The 17,860-nt window shown below is 41.3% G+C and overlaps 1 protein-coding gene across 1 annotated transcript in view; it reads right to left on the bottom strand.

Moving 5' to 3' along the window:
• Nucleotides 1–10,420, bottom strand: part of pde6a (phosphodiesterase 6A, cGMP-specific, rod, alpha) — a 94,211-nt gene extending 83,791 nt beyond the window's left edge. The window contains exons 1-2 of the mRNA XM_070877272.1: nt 9,953–10,420; nt 1,171–1,323 (exon numbers count right to left, since the gene is read on the bottom strand). Of these exons, the coding sequence (XP_070733373.1) occupies nt 1,171–1,323; nt 9,953–10,420 (621 nt within the window). The remainder of the gene's footprint in view (nt 1–1,170; nt 1,324–9,952) is intronic.
• Between the last annotated feature and the right edge of the window lie 7,440 nt (nt 10,421–17,860).

Below are 17,860 nucleotides of genomic sequence, written 5' to 3'. Positions count from 1 at the left end.
TCATCTGAGTTTTTGTGCCAGTTTTAAAGACCATCTTGCATTGGAGGATCTGGCAGAGGCACCTAAAGAAGAGAGCAGGGTATTGAAAAGAGGTAGAAGAACCAACATTTTTCATGAGCCTGATCTTCAGATATTCCTGGATGAAATTCAGATTTACCAGAATAATAGGGCAGGTTCAAAAGGTTCAATTATGAGAACAGGTTGCATAAACTTGGCTTATATTCCCTTGAGTTTAGAAAGTTGAGGGGTTAGCTATCAGTAAAATGATAACTGGTTTTGATAGACTAGATACAGAGCAACTATTACCTCTGATGGGAAAATTGAGAACAAATGGGTGTAATCTTAAAATTAGAGCTATGCCATTTAGGAGTGAAAACGCAAAGCTGTGTACAGCATAGTAAACGGCTGTGGATACTGGATCAATTGAAATATTCAACACTGAGATCAATAGATTTTTGTTGGGTAAGAATATCAAGGGAAATGGGACAAAGTTGGGCAAATGGAGTTGAGGTGCAAATCAGTTATGATCTAATTGAATGTGCAGAACAGGCTAGATGGGCTGAATGGTCTACTCCTGTTACTACTCCTGTTCCTATATTCCTATGTCCCTAAATGCAGCAAAGCGGAGAAAAACTGTTGGTTCTTAGGGGAGGAAACCTCTTTGGTGCCACGTGGAGGGAGGTAGCAGGGCCATTGAGTGTCATGCCTTTCGCCCCCAGGACTGCAGACCAGTGCGGGAAGAAGTTCAGTGACCTGAAGAGGGCGAGCACAGTAACAGACTGGCTATTTTCCTTTTTCCTCCTTAGGTACCATGGGCACCAAAACAATGTTCACCCAGCTGTACAAGCAATCCTTCACACTGTACAAGCAATCCTTCACACTGTGCTGTGGTTAAGGGGGGTCACTAACTTGGAATCTTACGATATTTAAATGACTCTCCAACAACATTAGTATGTGCATCGTGGAAAAGCCCCAGACAGCAATGGAAACTGGGCCACAGCCATTATGGGGCAGAAAGCCAGCAGAATTTTCATTCACTCAATTTTTAGTTCACAAAAAAGAAAATAGTCATTGCAGTGCCTAAAGAAGTGCTGGAAATTATGTTGAATTTCAAGACCTTAATTTTCACAATATCCATTATATGTGTACAAAAAGCAGTAAAGTTCTTACTTCTTCATCTTTTGCGGTAAAACTTGGTTCGTTTACTTTGTTTAGAGCCATTACAACAGCTACTACATCTTTTCCATTCATTATTGGAGTTCCCAGAACACTTTTTGTTTCATACTCTGTAAGAGTGTCCACAAAATCACTGAAATAGCCATCCTAAAAACAGAAAGCAGTTAGTCAGTATAACTATGTAAAATATTTCAAGGATCATAACCCATTCTGTTGATAATAGTTAATCCAATTGTGATAAGCTGAATAACCAAATATGAAAGTTACAGCAATTTGGAAACTATCAAAACACATCACAAAATCTATTACTGAAACCTCCAGAAAATACACCACCAACTCCAAGTTCCCCACCAAGTCACATTCCTCCCTGATATGGAAATATATCGCCGCTCCTTCATCATTGCCGAGTCAAAACCCTGGAACTCCCTCCCTAACAGCACTGTGGGAATACCTTCAACACACGGACTGCAGTGGTTCAAGGCGGCGGCTTACCACCACCTTCTCAAGGGCAATTAAGGATGTGCAATAAATGCCGGCCTTGCCAGAGATGCCCACATCCTGTGAAATTAATTTTTTTTAATCCTATATCAGGTCCTAAACTTTAAAGAGAACTGCCCACTTCAATGTATTAAAATACCTCTACCACTAAGAAAAATAAGTTCAACAATGTTGTGGGAACACCCTCCAAGCTTGAACATGCATCGGCATTTCTGCATTGTTGTTTGGCCAGGATCCTGAAATTCCGTGCCTAACGTCATTGTGAAAGCACCATTACTGCAAGGACTTCAGCAGTTCAAGGCAAAGGCTCACTACTATCGTCTCAGGGCAACTAGGGATGGGCAATACATTGACCTTGCCCACAACCAAGAACAAATAATAAAAACATTTTTTTTTAAACTACCCAATATTTCCCACGTACGTAATTATTTGCAGCACTTTGAGTGAAGATCCATATTTACTTAATTTGAAAAACTATAAAATTAAGTGCAATGAATCTCTAAATTACAAACACTTCATTGGTCTTTTATTTTGCAAGTCATGTTTCTGCTTTTCTAAGCAAAGCATAATTGACAAGTGGCTCAAATATTGTTCAATATTAAGCCACTAGAACATTTGGCATGATTATATAAAATATAGTGCAACCATTAGTCAAATGTTTCCATAATGGATACAAATTCTGAAATGTCTCATATTATCAGGGCCAGATGCTCAATAGCAATGCTATTCATTAACTTTTCTCAAAAGCTATCACTCCAACCAGTGTCTTGGTTGAGGGCCATGCTCAAGAATGCTGCAAATTGCAGTAATGTGGTCTGTGCCTGTGTTTCCCTACATAGTGAGCTATTGACTTCAGTAAAGCCATCAAGGAAAGTTGCCAGTGGAAGGTAAGCTTTTTTCGACAAGATAAATGCCCAGAAATTACTTTTGGCAATGTTACCAGGCAAATGCTTAATATATTTGCACGACAATCCTCTGTCCACTACTTTAGCATTTAAAATAAATGGAGTAAAGCCTGCATTAAAAGAGTGGAACGACGGACATGCAAAGTGCTCATCCTCTAAAAATAGTCAAGTCATTTTTAGGTTTATAGCACCAATAATTCTCAATTAATAAGGCTCTTTCACTTGTGTGAAAACTGGGACAGTCCTGCCTCCTAAATCCCTTGTGTTCTTTTACTGAAAAGTTGGAATTGAATTTTGAATTGAATTGAAGTTTGGGCAATTTTCCATGGCAGGCTATGAATGGATGCCAGAGATAAACAGAATAGCAAGTCTGGCGAAGGACACAGGTGAATGGAAGTGGGCCACAAATGACTTCAGGGCTGTATTATAAGCATTATTGAACTACTAATAAGTCTTTAATAAATCCCTCCGGTTGGGAGAATTAATTATTTCATCAGCTGTTACCAATGGGCATTGGCATCCTTTTCTTTATTGAAGCTAATTCAAACCTATCATTAAATAGCTCAGTAACACTGCGTACATAAAATTACACAGGTACCATCATCATAGGCAGTCCCTCAGAATCGAGGAAGACTTGCTTCCACTCTTAACATGAGTTCTTAGGTGGCTGTACAGTCCAATACGAGAACCACAGTCTCTGTCACAGGTCGGACAGATAGTCATTGAGGGAAAAGGTGGGCAGGGAGCCTGGTTTGCCGCACGCTCCTCATGCTGTATGCGCTTGATTTCTGCATGCTCTTGGTGACGTTACTCAAGGAGCTCAGCACGCTCCCGAATGCACTTCCTCCACTTAGGGCGGTCTATGGCCAAGGACTCCCAGGTGTCAGTGAGGATGTCGCACTTTATCAGGGAGGCTTTGAGGGTGTCCTTGTAACGTTTCCTCTGCCCGCCTTTGGCTTGTTTGCCGTGGACAAGTTCAGAGTAGAGTGCTTGCTTTGGGAGTCTCGTGACTGGCATGCGACTATGTGGCCTGCCCAGCGGAGCTGATCAAGTGTGGTCAGTGCTTCAATGCTGGGGATGTTGGCCTGGACGAGAACGCTAATGTTTGTGCATCTGTCCTCCTCAGGGGAATTGCAGGATCCTGCGGAGACATCGCTGTAGGTATTTCTCCAGCGACTTGAGGTGTCTACTGTACATGGTCCACATCTCTGAGCCATACAGGAGGGCAGGTATTACTACTGCCTTGTAGACCATGAGCTTGGTGACAGTTTTGAGGAACTGATCTTCAAACATTCTTTTCCTCAGGCGGCCGAAGGCTGCACTGGTGCACTGGAGGCAGTGTGGGATCTCATCATCAATGCCTGCTCTTGTTGATAGGAGGCTCCCGAGATAGGGGAAGTGGTCCACACCGTGGATCTTGATGTTTGGGGGGGCAGTGCTGTGCGGCGAGGACAGGTTGGTGGAGGACCTTTGTCTTACTAATGTTTAGCGTAAGGCCCATGCTTTCGTATGCCTCGGTAAATACGTCGACCATGTCCTGGAGTTCAGCCTCTGTGTGTGCACAGACGCAGGCTTCATCCGCGTACTGTAGCTCGACGACAGAGGTTGGGGTGGTCTTGGACCTGGCCTGGAGATGGCGAAGGTTGAACAGCTTCCCACTGGTTCTGTAGTTTAGCTCCACTCCAGCGGGGAGCTTATCAACTGTGAGGTGGAGCATGGCAGCGAGAAAGATTGAGAAGAGGGTTGGGGTGATGACGCAACCCTGCTTGACCCCAGTCCGGACATGAATTGGGTTGGTGATGGATCCGTTGGTAAGGATCATGGCTTGCATGTCGTCGTGGAGCACGCGGAGTATGGTGACGTACTTTTGGGGCATCCGAAACAAAGGAGGACGCTCCATAGAGCCTCGCGGTTGAAAGTGTTGAAGGCTTTTGTAAGGTCAAAGAAGGCCATGTATAAGGGCTGGTGCTGTTCCCTGCATTTTTCCTGCAGCTGTTGTGCTGCAAAGATCATGTCGGTTGTGCCCCAGAGGAGACGAAATCCGCACTGTGATTCCGGGAGAAGCTTCTCGGCCATGGGGAGAAGACAGTTGAGGAAGACTCTAGCGACGACTTTCCCAGTGATTGATAACAGGCAGATTCCTCTATAGTTGCCGCAGTCGGACTTGTCCCCTTTGTTAAAGATGGTCACGATCACTGCATCTCTAAGATCTCCCGGCATGCTCTCCTGCCTCTAGATGAGAGAGATGAGGTCGTGTATTCGTGCCAGTAGTGCCTCTCCATCATACTTCAGTGCCTCAGCAGGGATCCATCTGCTCCCGTAGCTTGGTTGTCTTTTAGCTGTCTTATGGCCTTTTCTACCTCATGCAGTGTTGGGGTCTCACTGAGGTGGTGGCGGGTAGCATGCTGCAGGATGGAGTCGAGAACACTCGAGTCAAAGGCAGAGTCTCAGTTGAGGAGATCTTTGAAGTGTTCCTTCCAGCGAGCCCTGACTGCCTCGGTGTCCTTGATGAGTGTTTCCCTGTTCTTGGCCAGCAGTGGGGTGGAGCCTTTGGAGTTTGGTCCATATGTGGCCTTGACTGCGGTGAAGATTCCTCGCACATCATGGCTGTCAGCCAGCTGCTGTATCTCCTGTGCTTTCTCCATCCACCACATGTTCTTTAGGTCCCAGGTTTTTTGTTGGACCTTCGCCTTTAGCCATCTATATTGCTGCTTTGCTGCTCCCGAGTTGGGTTGCTGCGTACATAGAATTACACAGGTATACTGAACTACTTAATACCTGAAAAGCTTTGAATGGGCATTAAATTTCCTTTGAGTGAATGGACTAAACTGTTGAAGTCACCTGAGTGTGTACCTGAGCTTCCACTAATTGCAAAAGGAGGAATTTGAACTCCAGGGCGGAAAGCGGACAGGGCACATTGGGCCTTCTGCCCAGGAGATTTAGTGCGAGGCCCAGTCCATTTTTACGGCTGGACCTCTTAAAATTCTACATGCTGGCTGCCCGACCAAAGTGGGCATCTAGAGACAGCATCCCAACTTTGAGCTTGCGAAGATGGAAATGCACAGAGACCACGGGACGGGAGTCTGATAAGTCATGTGGTGGGGGAGAGGGGGAGATGTTCAGGATGGTTATGACATGGGCGGTGGGAGCGCGGGATGGCAGTGGTCAAAACTTTCTTTGTGGGGCCAGGAGTGCTAACCTTACCTGATAGGGCCTTTGCTTGGTGTCCCCCAAAATTTACTGAGCAAAACATCTGTGATGAACACCCACTCAGCAGGCATTTAAAATTGAATTGATGGTCCTATTGAAATTATAGAGCCCCCATATACACATTTATTCATGAGGGTGCCACCTGAATCAGGCCGGCACCTCAAATGCCCAAGTATCAGTGGCATTAAAATGGCTGCAGGGTGGGAAAAGAGCAATAAGTCCATTGCTTAGAGTTTAAATTCACGCTCTACCGGGTTTCTGCCAGGCAAGGAGAATTAAAATTATCCCTAAAGTGTCAGGCCTGCTTGAGGTGGAGGGTCAAAATGCTAGAATGTCATTTCCAAGCAAGTAAAAAGATTTTTCATTAATTATATTGCTGTGAAAGTACCTCCCCACTGAAGAAAATAATTAGACTGTGGAAAATATTACGGAATGTAATCCAATTACATAACCCATTGGTAATGATGTTAAGTGTGGGTTATGACATGACAGGATAATCTCAAAATATTTTCCTTGCTCCACTGTTTCTCATCACAGGTTCTGGTTATGTTATAAAATGGTTGCACAAAATATTAAGCAATTCTAAATCATTTGGCAGGTATTCCATTGGATGCTCTCATCTGCTACAATAGAGTAACAATGCTTAACAATAGGATCAGACATACAACATTATCAATGGCATGTTGTTAGATACTAAAGTATCCTGTCACATCTGTTTTATGCAATGTCTCTGGGCATCAAGTAGCACCACATATACTTTTATTCAGGGATTTATGTCCTCATTTCTTGACATAAAAGTATGATCAAAATTGCAATCCGGAGTTTGGGCCACTGCTGTCACAGACTCCCCCCCACCTTCTAAACCCCAGAAATATGGTAAATTTTACCATCAAATTTCTACCCCATAAATACAGTAAATATCAGCCCAAACATATCTACATCCTACAAAATGCTGTAAACCTCATCCTAAAACACAACTGTACCCTAGAAATACAGCAAACACACCCCAAATAATGCAGAAATGATCTCCCATGCCTCCCCCACACACATACACAATTGCATTGGAATAAACAGTTGTAAATATCCACATACACAAACAGAACTAAACTGGAAAATATGGTAACAAATATCCCTAACTGAAACAAAAAATATGATAAGTGAATATACAAGAAAATGATTGTAAATACTTCCAACTATATCAGAAAATATTATTGATGATCCTCAAGTATAAGAAAACATAAGTGTATATCCTCCACTATACCAGAAAAAAATCAGTAAATATCCCTACTTATAACAGAAAATATTAATAAATATTCCTAACTATCCCAAAATATAATGACTATCTCCTGATATTTCAGAAAATATAACTATTAAAGGGTATAGGGAGCAAGCAGCAGTGTCATTAGATGAGGTGGTTCTTGTGGAGAGAAATACTGGCACAGACTTGTTGGACAAAATGAGTTGTTCTGTGTTGTAAAATTTTATGATTCAATGATGAGATACTGATCTCTCATTGAAACAAGTTGGATATCAATAATAATAATACACTATGAAAAAAAATGTATATTTATGGGATGTATGTACAGCATTAGATTTGAAGCCATAAAAGTGCAATGGGTTTCAACTGCATTGTTCTTTTAGTTCGAAAGTTTATTTTAAAATGAATAAATTGAAAAGTACCCTCTGGACAAATGTAGCTTAATTTTCTGATTATAAAATGCAAAATGTTATTAAAACAATATAACGTACAACCAATGAAAGTGCTGACAAAGAAGTTCCATTAAATCATCCTGCAGGACATGACCTACATGGTAATCCGTGCAGTTATAAATGTGACAAGATTAGTTTGTATGGTGATTTCATATTAATACTTAATTCTTCACGTAACAATTATCAAAACAATGTAACCTTGTGCAATATGCAAATATGTCCTCATTAATAAATAACTCTCCCCCAAACACTAGTCCACAATAATTTGCCTTATTTCTTTAAAATTTCTGACTGACCTGCTGGGTTTTTCCAACACTTTTTGTTCCATAACTAATATGTTAATTATTACTGTTACTAATTAACTGGTTTAATCTTTCAGGACTGCTGACATTTTTAAGATCTCTACTTGCATCATCATTTTTCCTTTCTAACAAAAAATTGTTACAGACCAGTAGTGAAAATGGAAATCGCTGTCAGTGAGATTCAAACTTGCCCTTTTGTTAAAATATAGCTCCTTACAGTACTAGTAAAATACATTTTAAATTACAGTAATACAAATATGACATTATTTTAATATTTTATCTACTAGCTGTATCTAAATTCTGAAATATAACATGATAAAGGGAGCATAAAACATCTAATCAATCATAACTCAAAAGCCTAAAACTTGATCACAAGATTGGGCTACAACATTTCCAAATGTGTCTCAAGTAACAAACTTTGTTCACATTTCAGTAATCTTCTATAGTATCTCTTCTAATTACATTGCTCAACCAAATGTACTGCATCAGTTATACATAATCTGCAGCTATAATTAGAGAAATGAGCTTACCAGCTGCATCATCTCTGTGCTTATGCTTCTCTGGCATTAAGTGCAACAAACTCTTTTCAAGATATATGTCAGGTTTCACTTTATCAATTGTGTGAAGTCATGTAAAGAACATATTTTCATTCTGCTTTCTTAATAGCACTCTTTGTGATGCATTATCCTGTATATTCCTTTTACATGTGGAGTTGAACCTACACTAAAATGTATAATTATACTAAGCTAAAATATCTAGCTCACAGGTACAGTTCCACTGGTCAATCGCAGCTCTGTATGTCCTCATTGTTACTGGAACAGGTTTATTATTGTTACATACAGTACCTGCATGGAAACCAGTTTGGTATTTGTTTTGGATCATCTGTAGTTACAAGTAAAAATTGTTGTCCTTTGTAAATGTGCTAAACTAGAAATCATTACAGATATTTTAAATTTATTTACATAACTACAGGTATAGAATATGGGAATATATAATGCATGAAGTAGTTTCTCTATAGAATTAAGTTCAGAAAGAAGTAAGCTTTTTGTTGGTACGTATTTAAGAATATTCTGCATTTTCCGTATTTGAGTCTTTAATACAGTGTTCATGTAATTAATGCGTTATCTATTGCTAATAGGCCTTTATATAGCTCTATTCAGATTTATATTTATTCAGTGCTCCTCATAATCTAAAAGACGTGACTTTGTACTTTTTATCCTACAAAATATGCTGATAGTTTAATGAGATCTTAATATACATATACATATTGACACTTCATTATTACAAATTATGCTATAAAAAAAGCTTTTGTATAACAGACTTTTTGTTTGGTCCCAGCAGAAGCTCCATTATAGATAACATTTGTATTCAAGCATTAAGAATATCTATTGATATAGAGTACTACCTATTCATTTGTGATAAATGTACTGTAACAAAGATTTCAATTTAAAAAAACATTTCCCTTTCAATTTCATTGTTTCTTAACTACAAAGCAAACGCATTTACCTTTATCTGAAAAAAATAAACTGTTAACTTACATTTTAATCAGTACTAGTTGATCTCCTAGTTCACTGACACTTTTAGTGTCTCTCTTTCCTGCAAATGTCTTTGTTTCTTTCACAATCCATATTTAATCAAAAATAATATTTTACATTTTATAATCAGAAAATTCTCTCACTTTCTTTTCTTTTCTTGTCGATTTCCAATCTGTCTCACTCATTTACTCATTCTCCATTTGCCTTCACAGGCTTTTCCTGGTCATAATTTTTGTATGGCTCTGCTCTAACTTTATGTCTTATCCTTTCTCTCTCTGTTATCCTCTCTTTCCTTCTACAAATCTCTTTTTATCTTCTGTTTTCTATCATCTCTTTCTCTCCCACTTCCTCTGTATGCCTTCTATACATGTTGCTTCATTGCTTAACTGACATACAGTGGCTCTGAGGGGAATAAACATCTTGAAAAATAAATATACGGTAAATTCACCTGCCCTCATTTGGCAACAGGGTCTCTCTCTATCAACATTTTAAACTGTAATGCAAAGATATATATATTATATATTATATATTATATATAATATATATATATAGTCATTATTTTAAATACTCTTCATTAGGCTAGGGCATTATTGAAACTAAAAAATACTTCCAGTACCTTCGTTTTACCATGGATATTTATTGTTTTCTTAGATTGAGCCACATAACCAACGATCCCAATGTCAAGAGGAAAAACGATTTCACATTCTGGCGCAACGAAGCAGTCCTCAAAAATAGAATCTTTCTGAATATTGAACAGCCTGGTGGCAAGTTCAGGAGTACCATTCCTGGATCTTAACAGGAACAAACTCATGCGATCTGCGTGAATGAGAAATGTAATCCTCCTGAGTATATTAAACAATGTCTTTTCCATATTACTATCCTGCATGTCTCGAATCAGTTCAAAAATGATCTCACTTTCCTCCACACAGTTCACGTCTCGGAAAGTGCTAAAGTCTAGATTTGATTGTTGAGCTCCCAGCAAGCTGGCAATTTGTACAGGTCGTAGTCTTGTGTCATAGTATTCCTTGGCAATGGCAGGATTACTGTCCAGGAACTTTTCCACATCTTCGTTTGTCAAAGTCATTTTAGAATATACGTTTCCTTTTCCACAACAATAATGGAATAAATTTTCTAAAATAAACTAATAATATAAGACCATTCCAGAGTTTATGGAATAATGATGTTTCATGGAAACCGTAGATTTAATAACACCTGCTCAGATCTAAGGCTACCTGTGCCACTAAACAGCTTTCAATTGCATTTGCTCAGTGATGTTGAAGGTGAAAGTAGGATTACGATTTATGATCACATGACATTGATTAAGCCTGTTGCTAATCAAAATATACAGCGCTGAATTCCAATTTAAGAGATGAATAGATCGAATATTAAGTGCTAACCCCCAATTTCTATTTAGTTATACTACTGAATTGACAACAATTGTATGTAAACTTGTTAAATCTCAGAGTAAAGCTCACTCAATTAATAAGGTGTAATCTCATGTAGACCTATCAATGAACACTGTTTAAATTGGAACAAGCTCAGCAATTTACATTCCTACAGAACATGTTACATTATCCAGGGTAGGGATTGATTTTCAAATTCTGCTTTCCTTTACTTGAATTAAAACCTGAATCATTATCTACCAAACAAAGAATAGCAGGTATTTAGATTGGGTTTGGATTGAAAATCCTCCTGTCATCCCTTGTTGATTTAAATACTTATAATGGGATGAAGACATCTTTATCTGAGGATTAAGTTTGTAGATAAGCCTTATAGGGACAAGGTTACTCCTATAATGGCAACAGTGTAAAAATCTAAACTATTGTGTGCTTGCATAATAATTTATAAATGTATTTTGAAATAATTCACATCACTAGCACTAATTCACAACACAACAATGTAAGCTATTAAAGCTACAATTTCAAGCACCACCGAGTGGATTATTTCATCGGGCATAAATGAGCATCACACATGCTAAACACTTAAGGGGTTCATTTACAATGTGGCTAATGGTGACTCTTGTCCATTTGGTGGGCATAGTAGAAATTCAGGATCACGCTGTATGATTTCCCAACTATTTAAAATGTAATGATCATAAAATTATGCAACGCACATGCTCAAATTTGTGCACTCAGCCATCGAGGGTCCATGTCAGCAGCACAAAGTCCCAAAATAGCCTAATGGTGCACTGGCCCTGCAAGTCGGCATTCTGCCTCATTTTAATACGATAGGTGAGTTCCACATTTGGATGCTTGCCTATTAATGGCAGGAAATCGTATGCTGCTACAGGATTTAAATTTCTACCCCGCTTAAAGGGTCAGAAGGCCCGCCCAGTGGAAAACCCGCTGAGTAAAAACCAAGCAGGATTGGCTTCACAAACTGACATGACTGGAAGCGGGATTTAAAGGGGCATTCACCTGCAGGCATTAAAGTCATTAGGATCTGGATGCTATTGTGAATAGTAGATATCCATTGCACTTCCAATCTTCCAATTTGCTTCCTTCTGATTTTTCCCCCCTTACTTATCCTGATTAAATGCTCAACGGTAGCGTTTCTACTTTGGGCACAATTGGGAAAAGTGGTAACTTGGTGCAGTTTTACTAATACAGTTGAAAATGGGTTTATCACCAAAGATAAGCATTTTTAAAAAGAGTATCTGGGCCCCCACCTGTGCGTAACCTGATTAAAATCACTGAAAATTACATTAAGAAACTATACTGTACAATTTAAAAGTTTAATAGTCAGATTCTTAGTACATTAAATATTTTTTGACATGAAAACTTTTAAATTGTGGCTACTAGTGGCAGTGTGCCTAAAAAGAATGAGTGCAATTTCAACAGCTTTCCCGAACCAGTCAATTGACGGAATTTCAAAATGTTCACCTTGGCTGTGGCCAGTTTTGTGGGCGTGGCAAATGGAATTTTAAACCAGCATAAAAGATTGCAGAAAACACGAATGTAAATAGTTTTGGGAGTAACTCACTAACGTTTAAAATTCCCTGATCTTATGCACTGGTTTGGCCATTTCCACCTGGATTGCGCTAATATTACTGGTGTAAACTAGCAGAAACTCTACCTCTCACTGATTATCATGGTGTTGTTTTCCTTCTTTCCTTTTGAAGAGGAGCAGAAGTATCAACAGCAGCCTCAACAATCCAGACAAGTTAGAAGACACCAGATGAGGATGGGGCGGGGGGCGGTGGGTTGGCAAATGGTGCAGCTTACAGAAGTCCTTGAGCACCAGGAACATGAGCAAATAAATCTAGGCTGACACTCCAGTGCAGTTCAGAGGGAGTGCTGCACTGTCAGAGGTGCCATCTTTCACATGCGACGTTAAACCGAAGCCCCATCGGCTCTCTCAGGTGGAAGTAAAAGATCCCATGGGACTATTTTGAAGAAGAGCAGGCGAGTTATCCCCAATGTCCTGGCCAATATTTATCCCTCAATCAACATCACTAAAAACAGATTAATCTGGTCATTATCACATTACTGTTTGAGGGGTTTGCTGTGCGCAAATTGGCTGCTGCGTTTCCTACATTATAACAGTGACTACACTTCAAAAAGTACTAAATTGGCTGTAAAGCACTTTGGGATGTCCGGTGGTCGTGAAAGGCACTATATAAATGTAAATCTTTCTTTCTTTCTTGCCCAGCCCAAAGGGTCTATGGGCTAGACTTTCAGCTTCGCTTCATTGTTGGCGATTTTCTTGGTGGTACAGCTGTTTTCCACCCAGCGAAAGTTTCCACTTAAGTTTCTTCATGGTATCACCCACATCTGAAGACTCCCACCGGGACCAAATCACCCATGTTGCAATGCTGAAAACAACTAAAGTTTGGCCTCAATCGCTGACGTCCAGATCGCCGAGAGAATCGCCCTGTAAAAGCTGCTTAAACTGGGCGGGAGGTGAATACCCTGCAAAGAAAGGTAAGTTAAAGGTTCTTCATTTATTTTTTTTAAATTTTAAAATGGAGGTTAGGTCCTGAGAATGCTATGTGCATTTAAATTTTTTTTTAATTGAAATTTATTTTTAAGTTTTCCCCCCTCCCTAGGCCCAACCGCAGCCTCAGACTAAATTTTAGTACTTATTTTCCATTCCGATAACGACCGCCCATGTTACTAACTTTCCACTTAACCACCGAGAAAACCGCCGTCAATGAGTGTGCAACGCCCATTTTTTCGCCGGGCGATTATTTTTAATTACTTTAAACATAAAAATGGAAATTCTCGCCAGCTTTACTCACCGAACGTTAGCGGTTCTTCTCAGTGGGAAATTGGGCGTTGAGGGGCTTTAGGGAAAGTCTAGCCCTATAAGCCAAGCATCAGTTTTTTTCGATATCTCTGAGGAGCAGTGCATGAAGAGGCTGTGCTTCATGAGGCATAAGTTGCTGATCTTTGCATCCTGTTGCAGCAGGATCTGCTGCCTGATGAACCAGGAGGTATGCTTTGCCAGTGGTTGTCAAAGTCATCACCACATTTTCATCACTGGGTCCTCCCAGGCTGCTACAAGGGACATAATTCACATCTATCATTCTGCAGTAAACAGCTCATCAAACAGGTCACCAATGCCCTCCTTGCCAAAACAAACCAGTACATTAAATTTCCAATGGATGGCAACAGCCAGAATGAAAGAGCTCTGGGATTTACAGCAGTGGATGGTTTCCATTTTGGCCAGGACACAATATACTGCACCTATGTAGCCATCAGCAAAGTGCAACATCCCCACTGACACCTGGGAGTCCGTGGCCAAAGACCGCCCTAAGTGGAGGAAGTGCATCTGGGAGGGCACTGAGCACCTCGAGTCTCATCGCCGAGTGCATGCAGAAATCAAGTGCAGGCAGCGGAAAGAGCATGCGGCAAACCAGTCCCACCCATCCCTTCCCTCAATGACTCTCTGTCCCACCTGACAGAGGGTATCGCCCCTTGAAGCTGTACCGGGCGATAACAACGACTGCTTCAGGGGACGCGTACTAGGCAGCCGGCTGCTAGCGGGGCTAATTTTAATGGGGAGGTGACTGGCTGTACCTAAAAAAAAAATGTCCACTTTTCTTGTCCGCCGCTTTGGACTCGGGGTCCATGCCGCAATCACTCAGCCCGGCGCTCTGCTTGAGTGCTGGGCTGATTGCGCGGCATCCCCTCTCCCCGGTAGTCCAGAAAGGAACATTTTTATTCTGCAGGGTATGCAGCTTGGGCCCTTCCCTTTAATTAAGAGAAGAGCTCCTCCTACGGGGCAGCACTATGCAGCCCAGTGTGTAGCGCTCCTGAGCCGTGTGCCCCACTACCACGCCAGAAAGGAAGTGGAGTGCTTGATTCCACTTCCTTTCAGGGACGGTAACTCCAATTTATCGCGAGAGGTGAGACTTCTGCACCTCGCGCAATGTCTCGCGAGTGTTACCGGCCCCAAACGGGGCGCTCCTGAATTTCTAGGCCAAAGTATTCATTCCAACAAAAAGATCCATCAGCATATTTGCCTTGATTGTTATCCACTGCCTCAATGATTGCACAGAACTGGGCACCATGGCCATGACTAGGACTAGTTCTCTATCTTTGTCTGATGATTAGTTAAACTCGTTTCAATCTCTTTCTCACTCTTACTCCTACTAGTAGCATTCACTGGCATTGCATCAACACTGTACGTGTTGGTCATGAATCCACCGATCAAGACTTTTTTTCAATGCTGAAAATGGATGGGGGAGACTGATAGAGAGACTTTCCACTGCCGGCTACCCAATTCTTAGCTGAGAAAATAAACAACCAGAATAACTGGACCAAAGGCGGACAAGCCCCCTGGATGTAATGGCCTGCATTCTAGGGTCTTAAAACAAATGACTGCAGAGGTAGTGGATACATTGGTTGTAATCTACCAAAATTCCCTGGATTCTGGGATGGTCCCAGTGGATTGGAAAACCGCAAATGTAATGCCCCTATTTCAAAAAGGAGGCAGACAGATAGCAGGAAACTATGCACCAGTTAGCCTAAAATCTGTGGTTGGGAAAATGCTGGAGTCCATTATTAAGGAAGCAGTAGCAGGACATTTAGAAAAGCATAATTCAATCAAGCAGAGCCAGCATGGTTTTATGAAAGGGAAATCATGTTTGACAAATTTGCTGGAGTTCTTTAAGGTGGAGGGTGGATAAGGGGGAACCAGTGGATGTGGTGTATTTGCCTACAAGGGAGCAAGCCATTTTGGATCTGGTCCTGTGTAACGAGACAGGAAAAATAAACGATCTCCTCGTAAAAGATCCTCTCGGAATGAGTGATCACAATATGGTTGAATTTGTAATACAGATTGAGGATGAGGAAGTTATGTCAGAAACGAGAGTACTATGCTTAAACAAAGGGGACTACAGTGGGATGAGGGCAGAGTTGGCTAAAGGAAACAAGGACCAAATGGTGGCACAATTGAGGAACAGTGGAGGACTTTTAAGGAGCTCTTTCATAATGCGCAACAAAAATATATTCCAGTGAAAAAGAAGGGCGGCAAGAGAAGAAATAACCAGCCGCGGATAACGAAGGAAATAAAGGAAAGTATCAAATCAAAGACCAATGCGTATAAGGTGGCCAAGGTTAGTGGGAAACTAGAGGATTGGGAAGATTTTAAGCAACAGCAAAGAATGACTAAAAAAGCAATAAAGAAAGGGAAGATAGATTACGAAGGTAAACTTGCGCAAAACATAAAAACAGATAGTAAAAGCTTTTACAGATATATAAAACGGAAAAGAGTGGCTAAAGTAAATGTTGGTCCCTTAGAAGATGAAAAGGGGGATTTAATAATGGGAAATGTGGAAATGGCTGAGACCTTAAACAATTATTTTGCTTCTGTCTTCACAGTGGAAGACACAAAAACCATGCCAAAAATTGCTGGTCATAGGAATGTGGGAAGGGAGGCCCTTGAGATGATCACTATCACTAGGGAGGTAGTGCTGGACAGACTAATGGGATTGAAGGTAGACAAGTCCCCTGGTCCTGATGAAATGCATCCCAGGGTATTAAAAGAGATGGCGGAAGTTATAGCAGATGCATTTGTTATAATCTACCAAAATTCTCTGGACTCTGGGGAGGTACCAGCGGATTGGAGAGCAGCTAATGTAACGCCTTTGTTAAAAAAAGGGGGCAGGCAAAAGGCAGGTAGCTATAGGCCGGTTAGTTTAACATCTGTAGTGGGGAAAATGCTTGAAACTATCATTAAGGAAGAAATAGCGGGACATCTAGATAGGAATAGTGCAATCAAGCAGACGCAGCATGGATTCATGAAAGGGAAATCATGTTTAACTAACTTACTGGAATTCTTTGAGGATATAACGAGCATGGTGGATAGAGGTGTACCGATGGATGTGGTATATTTAGATTTCCAAAAGGCATTCGATAAGGTGCCACACAAAAGGTTACTGCAGAAGATAAAGGTACGCGGAGTCAGAGGAAATGTATTAGCATGGATAGAGAATTGGCTGGCGAACAGAAAGCAGAGAGTCGGGATAAATGGGTCCTTTTCCAGTTGGAAATCAGTGGTTAGTGGTGTGCCACAGGGATCAGTGCTGGGACCACAACTGTTTACAATATACATAGATGACCTAGAGGAGGGGACAGAGTGTAGTGCAACAACATTTGCAGATGACACTAAGATTAGTGGGAAAGCGGGTTGTGTAGAGGACTCAGATAGGCTACAAGGAGATTTGGATAGGTTAAGCGAATGGGCTAAGGTTTGGCAGAGGGAATACAATGTCGGAAAGTGTGAGGTCATCCACCTTGGGAAAAAAAACAGTAAAAGGGAATATTATTTGAATGGGGAGAAATTACAACATGCTGTGGTGCAGAGGGACCTGGGGGTCCTTGTGCATGAAACTCTTTTTGGAGTTCATCTGCAAAACAAAAAAACATTAAACGGTGCCACCCGACCTGGGTGACACTCCAGACATGTACAAGGCCTTTTTCCCCCCCCCTTTTTTTTTTTTTGTTGTTGTTTTTTTTTGTGTTTTTCTTTTTTTGGTTTTTTTTTTGGGGCACTAAAATCACAATTTTCCCCAGTGCCCCCTATAAAAGGGAAGGGGGACACTAAAAGCACCGGCAATTAAAACAAATTAAACTTAAAAACGTAAAATCAAATTAAAATTTGGTTGCCGGGCGTGATGATGCACTCCAGTCCCTCCGGTGCCCACCTCTCGCGGAAGGCCGCGAGCGTACCGGTGGACACCGCGTGCTCCATCTCCAAGGACACCCTGGACCGAATGTAAGAGCGGAAGAGAGGCAGGCAGTCAGGTTGAACGACCCCCTCGACCGCCCGCTGCCTGGACCGGCTGATGGCACCCTTGGCCGTGCCCAGGAGCAGTCCTACGAGGAGGCCTTCGGACCTACCCGCTCCCCTCCGCACAGGGTGCCCAAAGATCAGGAGAGTGGGACTGAAGTGCAGCCAGAATTTCAGGAGCAGCCCCTTCAAATAATAAAACAGGGGCTGCAACCTTGTGCATTCCATAAAAACATGGAACACGGACTCATCCAGACCGCAGAAATTGCAGGCGGCCTGGGAGTCC

Source organism: Pristiophorus japonicus, chromosome 4, assembly GCF_044704955.1.
Source record: "Pristiophorus japonicus isolate sPriJap1 chromosome 4, sPriJap1.hap1, whole genome shotgun sequence".
Classification (NCBI taxonomy): domain Eukaryota; kingdom Metazoa; phylum Chordata; class Chondrichthyes; family Pristiophoridae; genus Pristiophorus; species Pristiophorus japonicus.
This window is presented reverse-complemented; position numbering and strand designations above follow the sequence as displayed.